Raw genomic sequence first — 26,713 nt, 5'->3', positions numbered from 1 at the left:
TTGCAGTGATTTCCTTTCCAGTTAATGCATGAAGCCATCTTAATTTTCTTGCTGTTCTCACCTAAGCTTTGTAGCACCAGGCAGGCAAATAGCCCATTCTGTGGGCAGGCAGTTATAAAAAAAAATATCATGAAGAAAGACACAGCTGCTGTGATCTTTGTTTGGCATTCGTTGATATTGTCCAAGTAGGAGTGCTTTTTACTAACTTTCGTCTTTCAGCTGGCAGGGGAATGGTTTCAAACTCCTGCCGCATGGTTCAGATACTTGCTGCATTAATAATGAGGGAGTGCAGCTGTTAATGATACTGTCATGAACTGGCTAGTGCATATCCATCAAAGCCGGCTAGTAGATGGGATCACAACTGCTCAACTGTGTGTCATGGGCACTATACTATTAAGAGCTAAGGAGATTCTCCCTTATCTCAAGTGCTGGAGCAGGAAGATAAGGGTTTTTTCCACATTGGCATCATGAAGTTCTCAGTGGCCATGGTGTGCAACACTGTGATAACCATACAGCTCTAGGGTGGCCACAGGTTTGTTACAATACATAGGATTTTTGTAGGGCCTTCAGTCTGAGTCAGAAATGTTCATGGATTTAGTCTCACAGTGGCCCCATGAGGAAAATATTACTATGCCATAGGAACTGAGGCTCAGAGAGTTAAATTAGTTTGCTCAAGTTCTTGAAGGATTTATTTGGGCAGAGCTTAAAGTAGATCCCAGTTCTTTGATCTCACTACAAGAATTCACTCTCTTCTTGTCTATGGCCATCTATATTTGTATTTGAATGGGGAAGGAACTGAAGTAGTCAATGGGGGAAGTACAATGCTGGGATTTTCTAACCTAAGCAGGGGAAATAGCTACGGGGATTTCCCTTAACTTTATTGGTAGCTCTGAAAATCTGAGGCCCATTGTCTGTCTGCTTTCTTCAGTCTTGTGTTCTGAGCTATTTCCACTTACTAGACAAATTGATACTGGGAGGATGTGACTGGCTGTACTGCATAGGAGTCTTCAGTCATGGAACGTTTGCAATGCCTGGAAAGCATAGCAGCCCTATGGAGTGTGCTTGCTAGGTCAGTCTCTAATCCAGTTCATACCATAGATGATAATTGATAGAGAGCTTGAGTGAGCCAATCAATTCCTCGAAGAGCTCTTTCGAGAGGTAAATTGCAGCATAGCTCTTCATACCCATTGTTATCTCTGTGCAGTTGAGAGTGTCAAAACTCATCGAGGGAAAGTCCTCGCACATAATTTCATCTACCAGGGGAACTCGCACATTCATGGTGACTGCATTTCCCCTGGGACAAATACTGCTATTTGCATCTGACTCACCAAACGCGTAAGGTTAGTTACCAGGCCAACCGACCAAGGTGATCCCCCTCTTACTGCCTAGCTGACTGGCACAGATCAAGTGAGCTGTCCAATTTCTAAGTTTCACTGTGGATTGTGTTTAAAAAATTGTGTGCAGAAGTGTCACCCAATATGGGGCCAGCATCTGCCACCTTTACTCTGCAGGTAATCCTATTGAAATGAATGGGACAACTCAAGAAGTAAAGGTTTACTCACTGAGTACCGATGGCAACAGCTGGTCCATAGTTGTTCACCTGCTGCCTATGTAGTACAGTAACTCCTCGCTTAACGATGTAGTTATGTTCCTGAAAAACGCAAATGTAACCGAAACTAAATTAAGCAAATCCATCTCCCCATAAGAATTAATATAAATGGGCGGGGGTTAGGCTCCAGGGAAATTTTTTCACCAGACAAAAGACCACACACACACACACTTACTGCTAAATGATGAACTAGCACTCAGCTGAGCCCTCAAGGGTTAACACATTGTTATTGTGGCGCCTCACTCTACAAGGCAGCACAAATGGAGGGAAGGGAGACAGCGTGGCAGACATAGACAGATGGACAGACACACACATACACACACGTGTAAGAGAGAGATGTGCATTGCCCCTTTAAGTACGCTGAACCACTCTAAGTAGATTGCCTTTTTAAGTATATCAGTGCATTGAGACAGCAGCTGCTGCCAGCAAACTCCCTCTGTCCTGAGCCCTGTGGTGTCTCTTCCTCCTCGCCCCCCCCGCTCTATGGAGATGCAGCCGGGGGGGAGGGGTGCACTCTGACATTAGCACCCCTCTTCCTCCCCCCCCGCCCCACCCCGCACAGCAAGCAATAGGCTCCCGGGAGCAGCACTTGGCAGTGGGGGGAGGGACAGCTGAACTGCTGGCAGTTGATAGCCTGCTGGGCAGCTGTCACACAGGGAAATTAAGGGGGCTGCTGGTCCACCCTGGTTCCAAGCCCCCACCAGCTAGCTGCAATGGGCTGCTTTTCTGCAAGCAGTAGATAAAGCAGGCGGCTACCAAACAATGTTATAAGGGAGCATTGCACAACTTTAAATGAGCATGTTCTCTAATTGATCAGCGATGTAACAACATTAACCGGGTGACTTTAAGTGAGGAGTTACTGTATGTTACCCTGCTGCCTACAGAGGTTTTATTAAAATATGCATTTCCTGACAGGAGGGATGGTAGTGTTGGTCTTGACTGGTTATGGACAGGCACTACTAAATAGTCACCAGTTGGCTGGACAAGACAGTTATAAAATTGGAGAGAGTGGATTCAGTATTTTACTCACTGGAACATACTGTATTGGATGAGTTTTCAACAGGAAACACAGAAGCCTACATATTAGAAAGTCTAAATGTGATGGACCTGCAGCTGTATTCCCTTGGGCTGTGATCTCAATTAATCCACAGTTTAAGCAGGAATAGGGTGGGTCTGTAACTGAATGGGAGACCATCCAGAATTATGCACTTGCTGCAGAAAATGGTTTTGGTGATTCAGTGGATGTCCTCTTCCCTCTTGATCAGAACTGAACCAGTGCCCTGGCTAGGCAGGTGGAAGCAGCTGAGTTGTAAAACCAGGTTCCTGTCCCCTTGCAGTTACGCATGATCTGTGCCATATTTAGTAAAAGAAGAGATGTGGGGTTTTTTAAGCCCGGTGTCTTCCCCAAATTCCCTCAGAAGTAATTATATTGAGCCCACATAAATTCTCCTGTATGTTCAGTTGGGTGTGGTATTCTTCACCTCCTGCCCTTAATTTTTAAATCAGCTACTGTGATCCATCTTAGCCACATTTCAAGTGGGGTTGAAGTGATTTCTACCTAATAGGGAAGGTGTGTGGGGCAGGGAATAATGTTTGTAAAGGAGCCCTTGAGATCCTCCATACGGAAGGTGAAAAGTATTAGTATTATCAGCAGGTTTACGTTTTGGAAATGCATTAAAAAAATCCCATGTTCGGCTGGGTTTTAAATAAATTAAAAAAAAATCTAAGAATGTCTGACTTTCACATGGAGAATGTGTTGGATGGAGAATACTGTGTGAGGCTTTACAAAGTCTCTGTGAGCTCAGTCAGCTGGAGCCAGCGTTCCTACATGACTTCTGGCCAGCATCAGTAAAATATTTGTGAGTATAGTGTATTTTTAGTGCATCATTTGTTCAAGGGTATTTTTTTTTATATATATATATAGACGGTTACAAGGCTCTCTCAAGGATGAAAAGAAGAAAAAGTTTGTGACTGGTGAATGGTTTAATGAAGTGAAGGCAAAACGTTTTCAAGAGGAGCTAGAGGGGCCAGATCTGCTTCGAGCATCCATTAGAAAGAAAAAGGAGAAACTGGAAAGTAAGTACTTTATTGTGCATCACTGTGCAATCTGCTAGTAACCAGAAGAAGGTGAGACCCAGACACTGTATGGTCTGAGTCCTAGATGCCATGCCTTTGGGGTACTAGGCTTTGTATGCCTGACATTTACATTCCAACAGGGGTTTTGTGAACTGTTTTCAGTACTAGGCAATATAACTGGATCTGCATTAGGGCTTGCAGGTGAAATTTACCGTGCTGCAGAGATCAAGTGCACTTGATCCCTGTTTTGGGGACATAGCCAGGACTAAATGGTGCATAGTACCCGTAGTACTGGGCTGCTTTCGCCATAAAAACGTAGCCTCAATAAACTGGGTCCAAAGGCCCCAGAAGTGTTAGCAACAAGAAATCTGTTTAGAAATGGCTTGGTTAGTGTGCCTTCTCCAGACACAGCTAGTGGGGACCAGAGGCAGGTGACTTGTGCTGAAGACCTTCTGTTTTACCACAACCTGAAAATGTGTTTTACTGTTTCTGGTGTGCTTTCACTTTGACTGAGTAGTGAGAATGGGAATACTGTACTGTATTCTGTTTGTTAGATCAAGGAAACCCAAGATTAGTGGCATGGTTTCTCCACATCTCACCATCCCTTCTTATTAAATTATGGATTTTTGTAAGGTATTCCTCTAATGACACTTACGGGTCCCAGCTGAGATCAGGGCCCCATAACACTGCATATCAAGAGACAGTCCCTGCCCTGAAGAGTTTACAATCTAAATCTACTGTCATGTATGCAGTAAATGTAATGTCAATGTGAGTTAGGACCAACTTATCCTCTCCACTTCCCCAAGTAGAGAGGACAGAGTCCTGGTGCTTCTCAGCTCAGAGGTGAGTGCTTCCTCCTTGGCATCATTTCTCTTTTCCTGAAGACACTCTGGCACCTGGCAGGGCTCGGATGTATGAGAGGTGGGCAGGAAGTGATGGCTGCTCTCCATTTCATTGATCCCTCCCACTTCAGTCCCGCGAGACTCGACGGAGCCCAGTAAGTCAGCACTGTGGCCATCACTATTGCCTTACTCGGGTTCCTCCTCCAGGATGTGAGCCATCCCTCAGAGGGGTTTGTGAGGTTCAGATGGCAGGGAGGGAGCTAGAAGGGAGTTGCCTCAGGGCTTCGATGTGGATGGCTGCCTCCTTCCTTGTGCTTTCTGCCACTTCTGCTGGAGGGGGAATCCTTGCCCCTCTAACAAGAGAATGACAAGGCAACTCAGCAGGTCTATTCACCTACAAGGGAACAACAAAGTGTGCGGAGACAGTGCTGAAAATGTCTGATTGGCACAAAGGCAAGGGTGTGTCTGGGACTATGCCCTAGTTCCAAGATGCACTGTACTTCATTTGACACCCATGTTTCAATTCTTCATTGTATATGGAACAGAACAAATCTCCTATGACTGCTAAGGGCACTGAAGAGAATAGTGTGGCTCTTTGTGATATGGGTAGGGCTGTGCACTGAGTCCAAATATAACCAGCCTGCGTTTGGCACTTTTTACTGAACACTTGTGGAAAATAATAGTGAGGATGATTCACATCCAGTTCTGCTGGATATGAGCCAAGTAAGACTCGGCAGAAACGCTGTGGGACTGTATGCCAGTCTTATGCAGTCTGCAGATTAATTATTTTGCTAGGGTGGGAAATCTCAGATATACAGACATGCCTGATTAATTATTGGCTCCAGCAGATTCTGGGAAGCCATAGACCTGATGGCAATCTTTGCTTACAGCTGCCCAAGGTCTTCAGTGATATAATTGTGCTTTGCTTTTTTGCAGAACCCAAGTTGAGTTGCCTTCCAATTTTTCAAAATTCTCTATAGTGTGGCTCCATCTGATGTCATATCCACCTACTCTTCATACTGGACTCTTTCTGCATTTCCTTCTTGATGCGCTCCAGGAGAGGGGGTTGCTCTTTCCTTTGCACTATCCCAACATCCCTAGCACCAGCAGAGCTTGCCCCGAAAGGAAAAGGGCCATAGACTACATGTGTCTGATACCTTTCCAAGTCCAGGTTCGCTCATCTCACTTCATAACAATGTTCAGAATTTTAAATCAGGATTCAGAGCCCTAGACTCACGGAAGCATTGCACTAACCTTGTTAAATGAACACCTACCTCTTCCAATCAGATTTAAGAACTGATGGCAGGGTGAACATTTCTGTTCTCCAGAGGCAAAGGATCAAGGTTGGCAAGACAGCAATTGAACGCCCTTATCTCACTGATTTCAGACTCCACGTAGGCTGTGTCTTTGTCTGTGTGTCTTGAGCAATGTGATCAATATTTGTTTAAACAGGACATTACAAATGCTGCTAAACTTTCATACTGTTTATTGTTGTGGTTAGACTTTGCCCTCTTTTCCTTCTCCTCCTTCTCCCTTGTTTCTCTTTCTAATCTGAGACTGATTTCAAATCACTGGAGCAGCATATGACTTTATTATTTCCAAACAGAATTCCTCTTATTAATCTTCCCACTACCATTCTATAGTTTAGGTTATGGGACAAAGGTCAGGCACTGGAGCCATTACTTCTACCAAAGGCTTCTTTTAGTAGTAGCCAGATGCTAAAACCCCCTTTTTGATTACTGTGTATTAATGTATTAAACCAATTGCTCTCAGCTGTAAAAGGCAAATAGTGATCTCCCCAACACTGGTGTGATTCTATTGACAATGAAGTTACACCAGAATGACTGGTATCACTGAGAGCAGAGCCTGGCCCATTTAAGTAAGTTGGACATACCCAGCAGCTTATGTGGAGTCTGAAATCAGTGAGATAAGGACCTTCAATTGCTGTCTTGCCAACCTTGATCCTTCCCTCTGGAGATCAGAACTGTTCACCCTGCTGTCAGTTCTTAAGTCTGATTGGAAGAGATAGGTGTTCATTTAACAAGATTAATGCAATGCTTCCGTGAGTCTAGGCTCTGAATCCTGATTAAAAGCTCTGAGCATTGTTCTGAAGTGAGATGAGAGAACCTTGACTTGGAAAGGTCCTAGCCAACTGGACACTGACAGTCCTTTCTACCGTTAGCTGCTACCAAAGGGAAATAGAGGAAATTTTTGAAGTCTAAAAAATCCTAACAGCCCTACTACGAGCAGAGTTTGGACCCCAAAGGAAAACTGCCAAAGACTCCGTGTAGCCCTCTGGGGACTTTCGCTATTGCTGTTCGATATGGGAGATGCTCTGATACTGTGGTGATCGGCAGCAGCATAAAGCCCTAAAGGAGAAAGATTATATAGAATGATTCATACCTTGGCATTGAGTGAATTTCCCAGGTCCTGGAGATACAGTAACTCCTCACTTAAAGTCGTCCTGTTTAACATTGTTACGTTGCTGATCAATTAGGGAACATGCTCCTTTAAAGTTGTGAAATGCTCCCTTATAACCTTTTGGCAGCTGCCTGCTTTGCCCACTGCTTGCAGGAAGAGCAGCCTGCTGCAGCTAGCTGGTGGGCGCTTGGAACCAGGGTGGACCGGCAGCCTCCCTATCAGCTCCCCCATCAGCTCCTCGTTCCCCTAAGTTCCCTGTGTGGCAGCCGCCCATCAGGCTATCAGTTGCCGGCAGTTCAGCTGTCCCTCCCCCCACTGCCATGTGCTGCTCCTGCCCTCTGCCTTGGAGCTGCTCCCAGGAGCCTCCTGCTTGCTGGGGGGGAGAAGAAGGGGGCTAATATCAGGGTGTGTCCCCCTCCCCCCTGCTCCTGCCCCCTGCTTATCCTGTTTCCATAGAGCAGTGCACGGGGACACAACAGGGCTCAGGATTGAGGGAGCTTTTTGGCAGCAGCAGCTGTCTCAACTTCCTGGTCTACTTAGAGTGGTTCAGCGTACTTAGGGGGGCAATGCGCATCTGTCTCTCTCACACAGGGTGTGTCTCTGTCTCCATCTGCCATGCTATCTCCTCTCCCTCCATTTGTGCTGCCTTGCAAAGCTTAAAGTTGCATTTTTCAGGAACATAACTACAGCGTTAAGTGGGGAGTTACTGTAACTAGTTTTTTTAATCCTGGGAGCAATGTGATGGTAAGTGTTTGCCTGGGCAGCTGTTTTAAAGTATTGTCAGACTAGGTAACTTCATTAATTTTTTTATAATTTCTTTGTTCTTTATTCTTTGACAATCAGTATGTGAGAAGTATCAAACAAACAAAACACCTACTTGAGCAGCCAGTTCTTTTTCCCTGCCAATGCAGGATGGGTCCCTACAGTACAATTTCTAGTGTTTCATCTTGTGTCAAATGCAGGTCTGTATTTTGATACAATAAGGAAAGGATAGCTGGTGTAGGAGTTGAAGTATTAGAGCCATATGATTAAACCATACCTATGTATTTTTCTTTTAAAGAAATAGCTAGGCAAGCTAAACTGGTTGAACAACTGTTAATTCAGGGTGGAACTTGCCTCTCACTGTATGTGTTCTTAAAGTTACCAAGGCCACTTTACTGGCTTTTGTGGGTTCTAATACCCTGACAACCCATTTGTAATTAAAAACTCAGTTGTGATCATTGATTTGACGGAGAAATCTAGGTGGCCAGTATGAGAATACATGAAGCCCTCACACTGCTCAGCTAGCAACAGTGTGAGTATGATGTGATGGGTTTCATAGTGAGTTGCAAAGTGACTGCAACTGTTTGTTGTTGAGGCCTCTCATGGCTTGAATAGGCCAGGTATAAATGTGAGAGGTTTTTGTGTTTGCCCCCTGTCCTTCTGATTCCAGAACAGTAACCTGTCTGCGTCTTGCTGTCTCAGGTGCAAGAATGTTAGAGTGGAGGAGGAAGCTTTTGCTTGTGCCCATCAGCCTGGTTTTACATATACACTGCTTGTCATTTGCCAGTTCTCAGCATGTGCCCAGCCAACAGGAGACTTCTTACTACATTACAGCTCTGTGGTTTTCCTTGGAACATTTAAATGCTACTTCTTGTGCCATTCCCTGAAAAAAGATAATGTAAAAATGGAGACTCACGGTGGGTGAGGCTATACAACACTGCTTTAGTAAAAGTGGCACATTCTTACATACAGGGAGCAGGCCACTGAGTGTGGGTTATATCTGCTCATGTTACTGCTGTAAGACTGGCAGAACGACAGCCACTCTAGGAAAGTTCTGCCTTGTGCATCACCAACAGAACTGTTATTTAAATTCCAATTGCGGGGACTGTATTCTGCCCTCATTTACACCTCAGCAACCCAGGTGAAGACAGAGTTACATAGATGCAGGTGAGGACAGAATTTGGCCTGCAGAATCTTTGACACATGATAATGCACAGACTAAAAACCTAGCTTGATTTTTTCAGATCTTACGAACGTAGATGTTGCCATGTTGGCTCAGATAGTCATCCACCTGGTCCAGTGATTGGTCTGACAGTGACCAGCACCAGATGCTTCCAAAGAAGGTGTAATAATCCTGGTGGATACAGTAAGCAGCTGAATCATAACCTGTCCATAGAGAGTTTCTCTGCTGTTTGACCCACGTTTTTGCAAACCAATAGCTGAACAGCCAGGGATACCAAGTTATATAATGTGGTATATTGAGCCTTTGAACAGGAATCCGTGTATGGTCTGTTTCATACAATATAATCTAAAGAGTGCTGGCAGGTTTAGTAAGAGGTACATTGTCTCTGTCCAATAGGCCTTGCTGGGTGGTGAATAAATATATTAAGATACTATGTAGTTTCTGTTGCTCAGAACAAGTTGACTTTTTCATCGCTGTTTGAGAATTTAACCCTTTTTTGTTGTACAGTAGATATATTTGACAGCTGAGTTTCTAAGGCAGCTTTTGTACCCTGGCTTGTTGCTTTAAACGTTGGTCTTCTCTTGTTTTTTTATTTTTATTTTTCCCAGTCAGTTGGTTCAGTAAAACTCAGAAGACACAGGTTAGCCTTGTGCCAATACAAACAATAGGGATCTCTTCTTATTAATGCGATTGGCCTCCTCTGTTTGCCAAGATCAGATGACTTTGAGTCAAAACAGGAAAACAGCTGAATTCAAATCCTGGAATGGATTAACTTTATTGACCACCACTGCAGTGTCCTGTTAAGGTTTATAGCAGGTTTGACAGCTTCTATCATTAGTAGTCATTAGCCAGATCTGTTTATGCTGACAAATCACAGGGGACTGGGACATGCTTTTGCCAATGCTGCTTTTGAAAGTGCTGTGTGTGCATGTCTCTTTTGCACTCTCCACCCCCATTGAAACTGGCAGATCTCTTGAGCGAGAATGTGGGAGTGAAGAGCCAGCCAGCCTGCCTCTATATCAATTACCCTGCATTAATTTCATGGTTTAGCTCTGGTATGAATCATTTAACAAGTGTTTGCTTGCACCAATATAAAACATAGCGGCTGTCACAGTTTTAATTAAAATGTCATTTCCCAATCCTCTCTGTTATGATAGATGAGCCTAACGAACACATCCGGCAGAGCCTGGAAGGCAGAGCAGCTTCACTGCCACCAGACGCAACCAGTCCTCTCTTCCCTGAGCTCGCTCCAGACTTGGGAGCCAAGAGGTAACTGACGAAGGACAACAGTTTCAGTGCTGCATGTTGGCTGCAGAAGCTTTCCATTATTGTTCATGAAAATTAAACATAACAAGCAAGATCCTGCTTCTTTAACTGAGCCTTTGGTTACTAAGGGATATCTTAAAATACTTTTCAAGGAATTGTTAGATATTAACCTCTCTTAATAAAGGTCTGGTAATGTGTTTTATTCCATCAAGGCTTTTCCTGCATGATTTGATAAGGGGCCAGCAAAAAAGGCAGCAATGGCCAATCTCAGAATATTATTGATAACTCTTCAGATAAATGGTGGTTTTATATTTGTTTAACTTTTTGCAGCTGAGCGTCATTAACAAAAGAAGCTGTTTTGGGAACGTTGCTCGTTCCTTGCCACCCCTTTTAACAATTCAGTACACCGCATCGTAGCTTGATTAGGGAAAAAGTACCCTACCCAAGTACGAGCAAAGTGGTGACTGCCTTCGGTATTAATAAGCTCTGGATAAACCATTTAAATATTTGCATTTCTGTTTGTTGCTCCCATCTCATTTGCTTTTCGGTCAGCAAAATAAGAGATCCTTCTGAGAAACAGGAAGGCAATGGATTGTTAAACATGCGGCACAACGATGCAGCCATGCTCAATGCGGTTTATCGGGGGAGTATTTAATAAAGGACACAGTGTAAAAGAGTTTCCTTGCCGAAGGATGTTCTCTGTGTAGTTTTTGCCAGCACAGAAGTTCTTTAAATTTCATTTGGGCCAAATCCTGAAGTCCTCAGGATTTTACACTCTGTTTTTCTTGGTCCTCACTTGGGCAAAAGTCCTCTGGGGGTCAAACCTGAACACTGGAATTGCTGTATTGAGTCTGACTAGCAGTCAGGAAGTTCACTATGCTGTCTTTGGTGTTGGCCAGAACTGCCCAAAAAAGGGGCAAGCAATTGCATAGCCTGGTCATGGGGAAGTTTCTTCCCAACCTGCAGGCAGTTAGTGGTTGACTTCTGCTGGGAGGGATAGCTCAGTGGTTTGAGCATTGGCCTGCTAAACTCAGGGTTGTGAGTTCAATCCTTGAGAGGGCCGCTTAGGGATCTGTGGCAAAAATCAGTCCTGCTAGTGAAGGCAGGGTGCTGGACTCAATGACCTTCCAAGGTCTCTTCCAGTTCTAGGAGATAGGTATATCTCCAATTATATTATATTATATTATATTCCATAGGATTTATTTTTATCCTGTCCAATGTAATTGTGGCTGTTCCTGTTGTCCATATAAATATCTAAACCCTGCTAAGCTTTTGGAGTGAAATGAGGAAGAGCTGGGGGCCCAATCATGCCCAGCACCTCCCAGAACCAGGTATAGAAGGGCCTGCCTCTCCTGTGCAGAAAAGGTCATCTGCCTCCGTGGCAGCATGAGATCTGAGGAGCATTGTCTGAGCAGCAGATTGCACTGGCTGGCCTGGGAAGAAGTGGGCATTGGCGGGTGGGAGGAAATACACCTTGATGCCTCCATTTAAGGTAGAGGTTTCAGGAAAGCTTCCAGCTAGGGAAGGCACAGCTGAGTGACTCCACTGGAGTCTCAGTGCCAGGTGGTAGGGAGAGGCCAGGGGCTAGCTAACAAAGGCCAGCGCAGTGGCGTGGAGCCTTCTCACAGATGGCTCTGGTCTCCTGTGTCTCCTAGGACACAGCTAGGAAATATGAGTGTCTTAGGAGCTGGACCCACCTCCTGTTTTGCACCAGTGCCAGTACTACTCCGCTGATGGAACATATCGGGAAGGAGATTCTAGTGGAGAAATCTCCATGGAGTTTTATTCCCTCAGGTTTTCCTACAGAAAGGGAAAATCTGACCGCAAGGAAACCTAGGGATTTGTACCTCTATTTTTATTGAGCAATGTCTCTAAAGACCCTATTGACTGCAATGGCAGAGTTGTCCGTATAACCCAGAGTCAAGGATCGGGCCCTTTATCATGCACCAAGCCACTCCAAATGCTAATGAAAGAAATAAATGAAGTCACTGGCTCTGGATGATCTGAGCAGATAGATGTCAGCATGAAGAGCAGACACACACTATGAAAGTAACAAAAAACTAGCTCAGCAGAACTGAGCAAGTGTGAAAGAAGGTTAGGTCATCTTGAAAAATGTCCCCACAAAATGTGTCTTTGCATTTGGTGTTGGAATCTGCATCTTCGCTAAGGCATCTTTCATCCTCTGCAGATCCAGTACAACTGCCTTGGATTCTTCAGAGGAGCATAATACCTGGCCAAAGCCAAAACCAAGACACATCATACTGCAACCCTCATCAAATGAGGTAGTGTACACACAACCTCTATATTTTGCTTGATTATCCTTGGGATCTGTACATAGCCTATGTCTACCTGCCGGGCTCCAAAGACTGGCCGCTTGGTGTTTATGCTGAGATACAAGACAATGTCTTTCCAGTTTTTATAGCATTTAAGGCCAGAAGGGACCACCCAATCATCTAGTCTGGCCTTGTATCACAAATTACTAAACCCCACCCAGCTTTCCCAATAACTAGACTAAAGTATTAAAGCCCTCTGGAGACTAACCTGTTATGTGCCATAAGCAGAGAACAGGCGGAGCTGAGGTGCCCCAGTGCCTGATGCCTCTACAATGGCAAAGAATTGATCTGGTGAGAGACCCAGATGTTTTGCCAGTTTATATACACTGATGGGGTTTATTTTCCCTGCAGAGATCCAGTGTAAATGATGTCTCGCCAGGAGAGAGCAACACTGGAGTACATACAACAGACAACTGGCAGCTGCCTGAAAAAGGTGCGGGTTTTTGTCGTTGTTTCAGCAATATGACATTTATTATGCAGCATGGAAGACATCTAGGTACAAAGCATTGCTTGGTGTGTATGATGAAGGGCAGTTCTTGCCTCAGCATGTAGGAATGGGTTCCCTGAAACACAAAAAACATTAACCCTCTGGCACATTATGTCAAAGATAGGAAGCAGGGAGAGAAACTCTCCGACAAAAGCTTTTTTGGATCCCCAGTGTGTCATATGTTGCCTGTTTGGCTTGTAAACTTCTCAGGGTTAGGACCTGTCTTCTGTCTCTTTTACAGCATTAAGCACATTGTTAGTACATCACAAATAGGGCATATGAATAATATTGAAACCAAGTCAAAGCTGTGCCAGCAGCGCTGCTTACCTTGCTCACAGGGACAAACTAAAGCTGGGTGGGGTTTTTGAATTTTTTGTTTTTGAAACTTCAAAATTTGAGGGCAGGGGGAAAGAGAAGAGAGGGAATGCTGGCCACTTCTCCAAAATTTTCTCCTTTTCTTTTTGATCAGCTGTAGGACAAACCTTCTGGTGAGGTGTTGTGAGCTCTTGCAGTAGGCTGTGAATATTTGTTTTTGTAGGTCATGAAGTACCTCTGTCACCTGCCAAGCTCGCAGAAGAGGATATGGTTCAGTCCAGTTATTCTTCTGGGGTGGAGGTTCCTGATGTGCTCAGTGGCACCCCAGCAATGCACAATGTTCCCCCCAAAGACACTAATATTGTCAGCAAGATACCAGTCAAGAGGAAAGCAAGCAAAGGCCTGTTCGGGTCAGAGACTCTTGTGAATCACACAGAGCAGATTGAGGACAGTGATGCAAAGAGAGAGTCACTTAAAAGCTCAAAATTACTGTCTGGAGAGGAAGACAACAATCTGGTTCTGAAGCAAGGAGCCAACTATACCATCTCTTCCATGAGCAATAAAGATGAGGAAATCGGCCTAGATCGTGAACAGTTCAAGAACCTGAGGAACTTCTGGGAGAAAGGTGCAGAAAGTGCAGGTAATGTTTCAGAGGAGCCCTTTGAAAAGCCCAGTGTGGTAGGGTCAAATGGGAGACCGTTCACATTGAGTCGCTCTCTTTCTGTACAATCTAATCAAAGCCAAAATGGTGAAGAAAAGTCCAATGTCTCCATGAAAACCAGAATTCCCTATAAAAGAACAGTGACCTTGTCATCTAGTGAAGATGAACCATGCTACGTAGCCCATTCAAGAAAGGGATCAGCCTCCTCTATGGCCAGGTCTACATATGGCAAGAGCAAAGGGGCCGTGGTTACTAGAAATAATTCGTTGACTGAAAGTAATGGGAGGCAGGAGGAGGAGAGAAAGACACAACGCTGCTTGAGGAGATCCAAACTGCCTGTGCGAGTGCCTTCAATCAAAATAGAATCGCCCACAAAAGAGGGGCCCAGCAGCACATTTGAACCAGAAACACCTGCAGATGAGTATGTCATGCCTGAAGAAAGCAGGCGCAAGGTGGACTCATTGGCAAGTAGGATTCAGATATTGATAGAACCTGTACATTCAGACAGTGATAGTGATAGGGATAAAAGATCTGATTTGGGCATTCAAGAAAACATGGAGACTAATGGAGAGCTCCCTGAGGCTAAGACACATGAGCCTGCAGACAACCTAAGGTCCAAGGAACCAGCCATGGAGAGAGAAACGATTCAAGGAACTGACTCAGCTATATTCTCAGGTATTGAACTCCACCTGCATCCCCTATGAAGTCCTAACAAGTAGGGTTTTTTCTATCTCCCTGCATATTCTCTTCCCTAAGGCCCTTTTTCCCCTTTTACTTCCTGCATAAAGTTTTAGTGCTTGTGGAATGTGCCAGGATAACAGCTTTGGAGACTGACAAGTCCTCTGTTTGGCCACAGATTTGTTGTAGAATGGGCAATAGTACTGAACAATTTCCTCACATCACCCCACCAATGGACCTAATCTCTGATTTGGAGTTACCTAATCTGTGGAGGAGGACAGTTCAGTCTGTCTGCTCACTCCACTCTCTCTCTCTGGAGGCTGCCATCGGAGAGATTTTACCTAGAGATTTCATGTTAATTTGGTACATGCATGTCCTTTAGGTTTATTACAGGAAACTTTTTTTTGTTCTTCCCATTGAAGTGTTGCTAGAAATATCAGACACCAGAATGCCTAATTTGGTGCAGTGGTTATTTGAATTTTTTGCTTTGGTGACCTCTCCATCAGGAATTGAATTGAGGCCACCAAACAGTGTTCAAATAGTAATGACTTTTGGCCATTTCTCAGGCCTCCAAGATTTTATCCACAATTAAACTAGTGCACAAAATTGCAGCCACAACTAATTGCACTGCCATTCTTCATCTCTCTCTGGTTTTGTATACCCTGCTCCTCCTTCGGTAATGTTGCTTTGATATGCCTAACTGCCTGAGGGGTGAGTTTGCCCCCCAGTAGCACCCATTGAGGCATGCAAGCAAATGGAACTGTGCCAACATCTAATGGAAGGTGGAAAAACAATACTTGCAATACTGGAACTGTTTTTCTTAAAATGAGGGCTGTCTTCCTGTGGCCAGTGACAGAAGTGGAAGGCTCCGAGTTTCATACGCAGTCCACCTAGCCACATTCTACTTTTATCACAGCCTAGAACAGTACCAAGTTAGGATCTAGTTAAAAACATGTTCTTTAAACTTCCCCTACCCTTATTTTTAAGTCTTGCTGCCATGTCATGACTTGTTCCCTATTTCTCCTGACATAAAAATACTGAGTTGCAATTTCAGTGAATAGAAGTGTTCGATGTAGGTACCAGGCAGTTTTTCAAAGATATATTTAAATTTCTTTGTCTACATGTTATCACAGGAATGATCCTGCCAGGTGTTGTGTGGGAAGCTTTGTGCCTGTGATGGTCTATTTTGGTGACTAGATTAATCCTTTAATCGTTTGCCTTTTCCATGATAGAAATACATTTTTGTTTTGGAGGAGATTTTTCAAAGGCCCAAATGGCTGTTAGATGCCTGTCTCCCACTGAAAGTCACTGAAAGTTAGGTGCCTAAATTGCCACATGTGCTTTTTAATCTCCTCCTTTATTTAATCCAGTTAGTGTCCTAATTATTTAATTAACATGCCAACAGTGAGACCCACGTGCCCTGGATCTATTGTTACTTTTTATTCATTTGCTTATTTTGGTGCTTTGGTTCTTAATTTTATTCCAGAAGACGACGAGGATCAATCCACTGTTGCCATGGCTCTGGCACGAGCGAATAGCGTTAATCTAGCCAAGAGCATGGTGAACATTTACACAACCAGTGAGAGTGAGTAATGTCTGTCTTTCCTCTTTGTTTTACATTTTCCTAAGCTCATACTTTATGGCCTGGATCTTGCAGCCATTGGGTTCTTGTACGGGGACTACGCAAAGAATGTTTCATCATCAAATTAGAAAGCTGATTCATACCCAGCAAACCTCTAACCAAGCTGATGTTCATCTTTGGCTTGCCATATGTTTTTCTAGGTGAAACTTTGGGAGAGCTTCAGTGAGTTGGTGAAAAGGCTGTGCGTTGGCAGTCCAATCAGTGGCATAATGGGGGTGGAACTATGGCAGAATACAGATCTGCTGGCTGCAGTCCCTGGGTTGGGGGAGGCTGGAAGAGGTGATGCTGCAGCAGGTCCCTCCTACACACTGCACAGCTCAGTTATTTGGCCTTTGCACAGGGGACCAGGATTTCAGCCTCTATTTTAAGATTGCTATGAAGTTTTGTTCAGAGCCATAAGCGCTGAAGGTAGCAAAACCAACTATGTAGTGTTATTTTGATGTAATTTGTTTACAAAATAATAAACCTGGAGGGAGGGTTGGAATCAGCAGCTTATTGTATTCCAGTTTAGAGGTGAAAATGACTTGTAGGTTTCCATAGTGCTGAGAGAGTGCTTTGGCACTTTGATCATTGTAGCTTGGTAGGATGTATTGGCCTTCATGACTGATATGTTTTGTGTGTGTATAATCTTAAAATCAAGCCCATTGTTTTGGAAAGGGGTTAGTCACTGGAAAGAAGTTTAAACAAGGATCAAATAGGTTTTATTTAACTTGGCTGATTAAATACCGAGCCCTCTTTTTAACATGGTACACTTTCAAAACTTTTTTATTTTTGTTATTTATTTTTTGTTAGTGCAACAGGCTCTTTCCCCCCCCCCCCCAACTGTTTGTTTAATTTTGAAGTTTAGCTCCTCCCCCTGAGATGTTGCCATATGTTCTGGAAAACCAGCCAGTCAGTGCCAATGCAGTAACTGATTTTTGTTTGTTTTTTGTTTTGTTTTAATGTTAATAAGAATCTGTGCAAACCATGTGTTTGAAGACTGACCAAAGTCTCAGGACCAAGTTCTGCTCCTAGTTACACCGGTGTAAAGCAGGAGGAACTGAGTAAATTCAGTAGAGTTTCCCTGATTTATACTGGTGTGACTGAACTTGTCGTTAGATGTTTGTGACCAACATTGCTCTTCTGAACAATAATTAAGGAGTGAGATGCCTTTTCCCCCCATATCTCATGCAGCCTCAAGATCAAATTAGATGATGATAATGAATTTGATAACTTATGATTTGATTCAAGGCCCACTGAAAGCTATGGGATTCTTCCCATGGACTTGAGTGGGCTTTGGATCAGATACCTACATAACTACAAAGAGAAAGTTGGATTTAAAATAAGCATCTGCCTGTCTTTATCAGAAGTATTGGAAGGAGAGCATATACAACTCCTAAATTGTTGGCACAAACACTTAGTGATTTTTTGCAGACAGTGAATACTGCATGCAATACACTGAGATGAAAATATCAAAATGTTTGTTTGTGTTTACATTCTGTCCTGAATTAACAAGGAAATAAACTGTTGTTCAGACTGAAGACTGTGTGTAACACAATTCTTTAGGTTATTATTCAAGTTAAATTAGCCGCTAGAGGGAGTTTTACATATTCCGACAAATATAATGAAAACCCATTGAAAATAGTTCAGAAAAGTTAGCAAAAAAGTATTTCAGGGATACAATTCAACTTATAGGGCTAAATTCAGATGTGAAGTAAGTGGGTAGAACTTCCGTGACTTTCCAACATCGTTTCCCTAGGTCATCCCAAGCCCTATGTACAGTACATGCCACAGTTAATGGAAACTTGGGTCTGTCTTCATTATGTTTTCCTGCCTCAGCCCACAGGACAACTTGTTGCCTTTTTTCCCCTTTGTGCCTACAGCGTACAATAAGCCGCAAATGATAACTCTCCAACTTCTTGAGCCTGAACGAACCAAAGAGCTGAGCAGATCCACCCCTGTCCTTCTATCTGAGGTAGGGGTCTGCATGTAGCCCAAACTCCTCCAACTTTAACATGAATCCCATCTACTGAGAACCGTCATCTCAGTAAAATACATGGTTACAAATGCTCTTTTTAAGTGTTGATTAAACCATAAACTCTGGAGATGACCACTTGGAGCACTCGCAGGGCCAGCCTTACAGGCGGGCGACCGCCCAGGGCGCTGTGGTCAGTGGGGCACTGTGGTCAAGGAGCAGGGCAGGCCTGGCGTGCGACGCCGCAGAAGGGAGCTAGGGGCAATGGGGTGAGGAAGGCAGTGAGTGCCGGGTGGGGAGCCTGTGGAGGCAGTGAGGACCGGGGGAGTAGAGTGGGGAGGCAGTGAGGACTGAGGGGGAGGCAGTGGGGCCCTGGGGTGCCAAAATAAAAGTTTGCTCAGGGTGCCATTTTCCCTAAAGCCAGCCATGGATAATTCTAAACTATGCCTTAGACTTGGGAAGTTGAATCAAAAATCCTTTTTAACAGAAATAGTCCTGAAGGGTACCCAGGACTTCTCCCCTTGGTCATTCTCCCCCAAGCTGTAACATTGTGGTGATCCCTTCAGCAAGGGAGATTGCGTGCAGCTCCATTGGTTGTCAATTAATGATGATCTTTCAGTCGGTCCGAAGGAATATCCCTGAGGAGACTCCCTGCATTACATTCCTTTTAAACCTTCTTCTAACCTGCATCTGTCTCTAATGGGAGTCTGCTGAGCTATTGGTTTTTCTGCGGAGTGCTTCAGAGTGCTCATACCACAGTGTTTAAAGATGCTTGTTACTTTCTGCACAGACGGAATCGGACACTGCTTCAGAAATCAGCTTCCAGTTTAACAAACACAAAAAGACTCCTAGCACTGGCAGCCACTCCTCTGACATGGCATCAGTCTCTTCGGTAGGTACTTAATGGGCTCATCGTGCTAAAAAGAGGTTTGCGGTAGGATGCAGTGACGCTGCATTTAGTTCTGGTGCTATAGCACCTGGAGTCTCCCATTATTTCTGGGCATTTATGTTACTGTGAGGTGGAGGATTACTGTAATGATTGTATTTTCTTTTTATTACTTGTTATAGTTTGTGTTTAGAGGCCCCATCCAAGATCAGGGTCCCATTATGCTAGGTGTTATGCAAACACAGAATAAGAAAAAAATCTCTGCTCCAAGCTATTTACAGTTTAGAGAAAATTAACCATGCAGTGAGAGAGGTTTTATGGCTGGAGAACTGAGGCACAGATTAAGTGACTTGCTCACGGACACACGGGACATATGTGACTGAGCTGGGAACCAAACTCAGATTTCCTGAGTCCCAGTCCAGTGCCCCAACAGTAAGACCATCTTTCCGTTGCCAACAAATTGGAGGGAGTTCAGAGAAGCACAACAAAAATGGGACTAAGGCATATGATCTTAGGGAAGATTACATGATCTAAATATGTTTAGCTGGGCAAAGAGAGGAGTATGGGAGAGGTATGTTGGGTGGGGATTTTTAAAGACTGCCCTAGTGAGTTCAGGAACTTTCAATAGGTCTTGTGTGTCTAACTCACTAAGGTGCTTTAGAAAATCCAACTCTGAACTCTCTGCTGGGGTAAGCCAGTGCAGCACTTTATAAGGGCAGTGAATTTGGCTCCCAAAACTGAGAGGAAATATTTAGGGGATTCTTGAGGGGTAATGGAATGAAGTCAAGAAGGGAGAAAGGGGAGGCTGAATAGCCTGGAAAACTCCCTATAAATGAGAGTGAAATATTGCCCAGGGGATGTTGTGAAGGTTAATGATTTGCTTTGTATCCTGCAATGCCATCAACATATGCCTTCAATGAATCAAAATAATTGATGTAATGGAACTTACTCTTTGCTTGTATGTTATTTCTGCCTAATCACCTGCTCCTATTGAAGGCAATGGGGTGGTCTGTTTTTTTTTTAAATGCAGGCCCAATGCCAGTGAGCAATTGCACGGCTGTGTTTGAGTGCAGAAGACTCTGTAGGAGTCTAGCTATCCATTTCTCTGTGCAGATGCACAATTTGTATGTGCAGTCCTGGCAACCAGGCACACAAAGGAATGCATCTCATGGAACATCAGCTCCTCAGGGCAGGGGTTTGTCTGCCTCTTTTTTTTTTTTTTTGGTACAGCACCATGCACATTGAGAGTGCTCCAACAATATAGTAACAATGGGGCTAATCCTGAGGTTCTTGCTCAGTTTTTCATCAGTCCTTTCTCAGGTAGGGCATTCCCTGGCATCAGTCTACTGTGGCCAGGCAACCCAGCTACCCAATTCTTAGAGCACTTTGAGATCTCGGGATGAGAAAAATTCTGTCATTTGGTGAATTCAGACGACCAGTATTTCCATAGCACACCCCTGAAAGAATATTCCCATCTATGCCTGGCCTGCACTCCACAAGGGATTGATCCCACCGCCCTTACCCACATGAATTGGGCCAGTGTTAAGTTGGTACCCATGAGCCAGCTAAGATCCAGTGCAGAGGTTTTTGCAGAGTTTTTTGCTGTGAATGTACTTTAATTGTTGCCTTTTCCCAACATCACGAGGCTGCCTGTCTTATTAGCACTAACCTTACTCTTCTGCCCGGACAGGTAAGTGGTAGCGTTCTCAGCGTCTACAGTGGTGATTTTGGGAGTGTGGATGCACAAGGGACTGTTCAGTTTGCTCTGGATTATGATGAGAAAAACCGAGAATTCCAGATTTATGTTTCCCAATGCAAGGACCTGGCTGTGGTGGATGAGAAGAAAGGCAGATCTGACCCGTGAGTGAGGCTTATTTGTTTTGGTTTTATTTAGAAATTGCCTGATCGCTTGCCCTAGGGGATTCTTGCTTTACCTGTTCAATACATTTCTAAACAGAAAACATTAGTTTCCTCCCTTCCTCTTCCAGATTTCTCTCATTGGCTTGGCAGTACTGCTTTACTGGCTTCCAGCCTTGCACTAACTGGAATCATTAAGGGATTTGCCACTGACTTAAATTTGAATGGGATTTTGAAACTTCAGGCCCTGGTCATGACAGGGACTGAGCACCTGGAAATCCTATTAAAGACAACAGGGGATGTGGGTGCCAATGTTCCCTCTAATTTTTTTATATACATATTCAGAATGAATTTTATTATGTGCACCAATATGGCAGTGATGTGTGGTGGGGGTGGGGCTTAAGGGTTTGGAGTGTGGAAGGGGGCTTAGGGCTGGGGAAGAGGATTGAAGTGCAGCGTAGTGTGAGGGCTCTGGCTGGGAGTGCGGGCTCTGGGGTGGGCTCAGGGGTGAGGGGTTTGGGGTGCAGACTGCCCCAGGGCTGTGGCGGGGAGAGAGGACTCCCCTGAGCCCTCTCTCATCACAGCAGCTCTGAGGCAGGGACTGGGGGCAAGGCACCTCTCCCCATCTGCTTGATAGCCTGCTGTGCAGCCGCGCAGCTTGGAGAGAACTTAGATGGGTGCATGATACTGCTTATGCGCAGACACTTGTTTATTTTGATTCCTAGAGACCTTTGACATGTAGTGGCAAAACCACCATCACAACATTGTAAACACACATTTGTGGATGTCCGTGATTCTCCATCATGTGAAGCTGAAAAGGATAACCTCCCTTTTAGCTTTGTAGGAGCTTCAGTGGAATGTCTTCTAGATTCTACACCATAGGACAAAACCCACATTACAATTGAAGGCAAGGGGAAAATTTTTAAGAAACACTTTTGGAGTGATGCACAAGTAATACTCTGCTGTAGCAAATTTTGAACCCAGAAATGTGTTCGTTCCTTCTGGTGTACAGGTGCCCCATACACTGAAAGGAAATCTTTCTATCTGCATATGTGGCCCCATCAACATAGTATTTGAATAACTTGCAAACATTAATAAATTTTCCTGTGAGGCAGGGAGAATTATAATCTCCATTTCACTGATGGGGAGCTGGAGCACAGAGATGGAATGACTTCACCAGGAGTTTGATGTAGAGCTGGGAATTGAACCCAGGTTTGTTAATCCAGTACCCTATCCATGTGATCATCCTCTGTCGCCCAAGCAATAACGCACAAATTTCCCCCACATCTATGTGCCATAATCCTAACCTGGAGGTGATTACTTCTGAGAGTGAAAGGGTAGTTCCTTTCTCAGGCAAATTCCAAACACTGTATTGGCATGGCAAGCTAGACAGGCAATGCCAAAGCACAAAACGTTCAGAAGACCTCCCATCCCTCACCTTGGGCCTACTGCAGATCAATACAGATAATAGAGCATTTGTCCAGGATGAAATTTAATAGTATGTTTGGGGTATATTCTCCTGTGTCCGTTTTGTGCCTTATCAATCTTTGGCCTCTCTGTGGAGAATACCTAAAAAAGAGCACTTCGGTCCTAATTGTAGTGATGGTGGTTCTGATGTGGATGCTTCTCGACTAGCAATTGGTTGGTTTCAGACAGTGGTAGCTTCTGATTACCACCAGAACAGTTCGGACTCAAACAAGACAGGCTCAGTCCCCTTAGGACATCCCATCTCTCCTCCTCTCTTATTTCACCCTTGCACAATGTCACTGCGATCTTGCACGTACAGATATCTTACGGTATGACGGCTGATCCATTACTCCATTTACTGTTACAGAAAATGGTCTCTAGTGCTTTCTAAATCATTACCAGTTTTACATATTGGCTGGCGAGCCACCTGCTTCTGGTTTCATTAGAGTTCATCCATCTCCACTGAACGGTTTATAACTTCACACAGAAACCGAGTGAATATTCTAACAGGTTTTAGTTTTGTTTCCAGATTGTAAACTCCAGGTCTTTTGTTAGCATAAATTCCATGTAACTGTTCAGAAATCTCCCATGTATGTTGGAGCATGGCAGTGTGGAATGTTACTCAGCTGGAGTTCTCTCTTTCCAGGTATGTCAAAACTTACCTGCTCCCAGACAAAGCTAGAATGGGCAAGAGAAAAACCTCAGTGAAGAAGAGAACAGTGAATCCCATTTACAACGAAGTGTTAAGAGTAAGAACATATTTTGAAAAGACCTTTATTGTACTATACCTTGAACTCGCTAGCAACACTCAAGTCTAATCCTTAGAAGTGCTGAGTACTTGCAAGCCCTTCTTAACTTTACTCAGAATTGTGGGTACTCCTAACCGCTTTGGATCTGGCCTCAAGCTTGATATCCCCTGCAATGTCACCCAGCCTTTCTCTAAGCAGGTTAGCTCCATGACTGAGAAGATGGCCCAGCCACCATGCTCAGGCATGCTTTGACCTCTAGGGTGAGGCTGCCAGCAAGGATACTATATTGGGTTTTATGATGTGGCTAGATAACTAGAAGGAGCTGGGCCTATACAGCTCACAAAAGCAACATTGGATAAAACTCTGTGTGCATTCTGGTGACCGTTAGTCCTTTATAAATGGTAAATAATGAAGTGTCACATCCCCTTTTATGAGGTAATTATTATTAAACCCTCATGGACTGAGGAAATTAAGTTTGGTTAAGTGACTTGACCAAGACCACAGAGTGAGACCTGTCAAAACCGTGATGAGCACTCAAGTCATTAGCTGTCAGGCTTATGTGATCACTAGCCCAGGCTATCAAACAGCCTCTCCTCATGTCACCTAATCATTTTCCTGCTATTGCAGAAACCTCAGGCACTGGTGCATCTCGGTCCTTCCTATTCTCTGCCTGTGGCACGTAATAGACTAGTCTCGTATAACATTTTGGTCTCATTTCAGTTGTTGGGTTTTGTGCGGGGTGCTGGGTGGTGCTATTGGCCTCTGATATATGGGAAAGCAGACTAGATGATCTGTTGGTTCCCTTCTGCCCTTAACTCTGGCGGCTTAGCAAAGGACCCTGCTCATGTGTAGGTCCTGGCTTGGAGGAAGCTTGTGCTAGTGACCCTAGTGCCATCAGTAATGTGTTGGGGTGCCACTGTTCCCACTGCATAAATAGGTCTGGGGTCCTCCAAAATATCAAGGGACTTATGCATGAGGGTTTTACAGACCCCAAAGCCTGGGGAGGAGCTGGATGGGGAAGGAGAAGGAGTGGCTTGCAGATAACTGCAGATCTTTTGGAAAAATCAATGGCTGGTATCCAGCCCTGTTTGGGTTACACTTTCGAGGCTCTTTGCAAGAACGAGAGGCTACAAATTTACTTTAAACAAACGCAAAAAAAGTGGAGATTAGCTAAAACCTTTCCTTAATCCTCAAATCAGAGATTTGAGATGTTGCCAACCCTCATGACTTTATCATGAGTCTTAGGATAATTTGGTGGGTTTCTTAAAGCCACAGCTACTGGAGGCCTGTGATAACATGAGAATCTCTGCTTTCTCTTAAAGGCAAAAAACTCTAGTGTCCCTGGTTGCGAAGGAAAATTTGAAAATGTAAATCATAAAGGTTGTAAAAGCAGAGGGCCAATGAAAAGACCCCCATAGGTATTCTCTCTACAAATCTCATGGCTTTTAAAGCTAATCTTATGTTTATTGGGAGGGTTGACTGTTTAGGGTTGGCAATACTGGGGACTGGAAAAGGGAGTTTTAATGAGTTCTGAGAGCCCTATGACAAGCTGTGCCCGAGCTATTTATTTCCTCTATCCTGCACTGGCTACCATTCATAACATGGGAATATGCAGCATTCAACACTATGATCTTACTGATGAGAGCTTGAAGGATTAATTAAAATTAAAAAATCCTTTTTAATAATTCTTATAAATGTATTGGGGTATCCTTATAAAAACAGAAGTCATTGTTTCCCTGCTCCCAGAAAAAGGCATTAGCAATATCTGAATGGAGTATGAAGCAGCACAAAGCTAGGCTGACACGAGATTTATAATTTTCCAAAGAAGGAGGGGCCCAATCCTTCAAAATAAGCACTGAGCTGGTTTCTTTTTTGGTTTGTTTTCTATAGGTTCGTTCTTTTTTGGGCTGAACTGAGACAGGTTATTACTTTGTGTTTGCAGTGATGAAAAATTAGGTCTATCTTAAAATTATATTTAACCTTCAGACAAAAGCAAAATATTTTGAACAGTCCAACCCTCTTTTTCTCCTCTAGTATAAAATAGAGAAAATGGTGTTGCTGATCCAAAAATTAAATCTTTCCGTGTGGCACAATGACCCACTGGGACGTAACAGCTTCTTGGGAGAGATAGAAATAGACCTAGCCAGCTGGGATTGGAGCAACAAGAAACTCAACTGGTATATGCTGAAGCCACGGGTAAGTATGTCTCAGCTGGTATCCTACTAAATTTGTTAATTATGCTTGAGAGTTTCTGATCTTTAACATTTTGATAAAATATTCTGAACTCGATATCTTAAGTAACAGCTTGACAAAATGGCACAGCGCCAATGAAAGGACACAGCTCTCCACTTGGAAATGGGGCCTTTGAGGCTGGAGTGGGGCATCAGTTGCAAAGTTACTGTAACTGCCCAATGTAAACCTGGGATCTGTTAGTGCTTCATCTGATCTCTAACTGCCGCAGTAGAATGAGAGCAGAGAGGCAAGACCCAAACCACATGGCAATTTCTACGTCAAAGGCAACAGTTTACGTTGCACCTGGAAATTAATCGGAAGGCGGTCCAGGCAAAGCAAAAAGTGTCATTCTATTTCTGTTTTCTTCACATGCTGCATGGAGTAGAAGGTTATTAGAACATCTCGATGCTACAGCCTCTTTCCTTATATAACTAGGCACTGCAACACACCCTGACAGTAAGATAACTTGGGTATCAAGTGACGATTGACTTGTTGGTGCCTCCATGTTGAGGTGCCCAGTTTGAGATCCCTTTCAAGAGGCCTGATTTTCAGAAAGTAATGAGCACCTTCCCTCTGAAAAATCAAGCCCCTTGAATGTGTGTCAAGCTGGATTCATAAAATCACTGAGGCTTTGCTTCCTCACTTTATCTGTCAGAACCCAAAGGCCCCAAACTGGTTTGTGAAGAGCCCTCCCCTGAGAACAGACTGCTCCTGGCATGAATACCGAGGACAATCTGTATGAACATCCCTACTGATCTTAAATGCTGCCGTGTATTTTGTGGTAATACAAGCACACGGTTAGTCTATCCTGGATCTTTCTTTTTCAGAGCCTTTCTGCTATTAATGGTGTGGATCATCGAGGCGTGATGAATCTGTCTATTAAATATGTCCCACCAGGAAGCTTAGGTAAATATATATTTAATACAGTGAGAAGAATTATTGCCTGTGCCTAGAGGGCATGCAGTTTGCAACCCAGTCTATTTAAGGCCTCATTAAAGGATAATCTCATTAACACAAGAGATGGTCTTTGTGATTTGCATGAATGAAGAACCACAGGTTTGTGTATGGTTTGTGCTTTAATCAACTCTTTGCTGTTCGTTGCTCAGCTCTGGGTTAGACAGGAACTTGGTCTCACTCAGTGCACTCTGCCCACTGTTTTAAGACAGCAGTGCTGGCAAGTTCTGAATGGAGCCCTGTTTAGACTTCCTCCACCATGGGGACTGATAGCTGCAACATGGGGTGTTATAGAGGGAAAGGGGATGGAAATCCTTCTGTGTTAGTCTTGGGTGGAGA

At 44.0% G+C, this 26,713-nt stretch overlaps 1 protein-coding gene across 1 annotated transcript in view; it reads left to right on the top strand.

Moving 5' to 3' along the window:
- LOC127056530 (synaptotagmin-like protein 4) overlaps positions 1–26,713 on the top strand; it is a 66,861-nt gene that overhangs the window by 21,780 nt on the left and 18,368 nt on the right. Inside the window, exons 3-14 of the mRNA XM_050964483.1 lie at positions 3,534–3,685; positions 10,051–10,162; positions 12,348–12,441; positions 12,844–12,931; positions 13,527–14,630; positions 16,120–16,218; positions 18,138–18,229; positions 19,020–19,121; positions 20,806–20,975; positions 23,086–23,188; positions 25,223–25,384; positions 26,248–26,326. Of these exons, the coding sequence (XP_050820440.1) occupies positions 3,534–3,685; positions 10,051–10,162; positions 12,348–12,441; positions 12,844–12,931; positions 13,527–14,630; positions 16,120–16,218; positions 18,138–18,229; positions 19,020–19,121; positions 20,806–20,975; positions 23,086–23,188; positions 25,223–25,384; positions 26,248–26,326 (2,357 nt within the window). The remainder of the gene's footprint in view (positions 1–3,533; positions 3,686–10,050; positions 10,163–12,347; positions 12,442–12,843; positions 12,932–13,526; positions 14,631–16,119; positions 16,219–18,137; positions 18,230–19,019; positions 19,122–20,805; positions 20,976–23,085; positions 23,189–25,222; positions 25,385–26,247; positions 26,327–26,713) is intronic.

Source organism: Gopherus flavomarginatus, chromosome 8, assembly GCF_025201925.1.
Source record: "Gopherus flavomarginatus isolate rGopFla2 chromosome 8, rGopFla2.mat.asm, whole genome shotgun sequence".
In the NCBI taxonomy this organism is placed as follows: Eukaryota; Metazoa; Chordata; order Testudines; family Testudinidae; genus Gopherus; species Gopherus flavomarginatus.
Note: the sequence above shows the minus strand (reverse complement) of the source record. Positions and strands in the feature narration are given on the sequence as shown.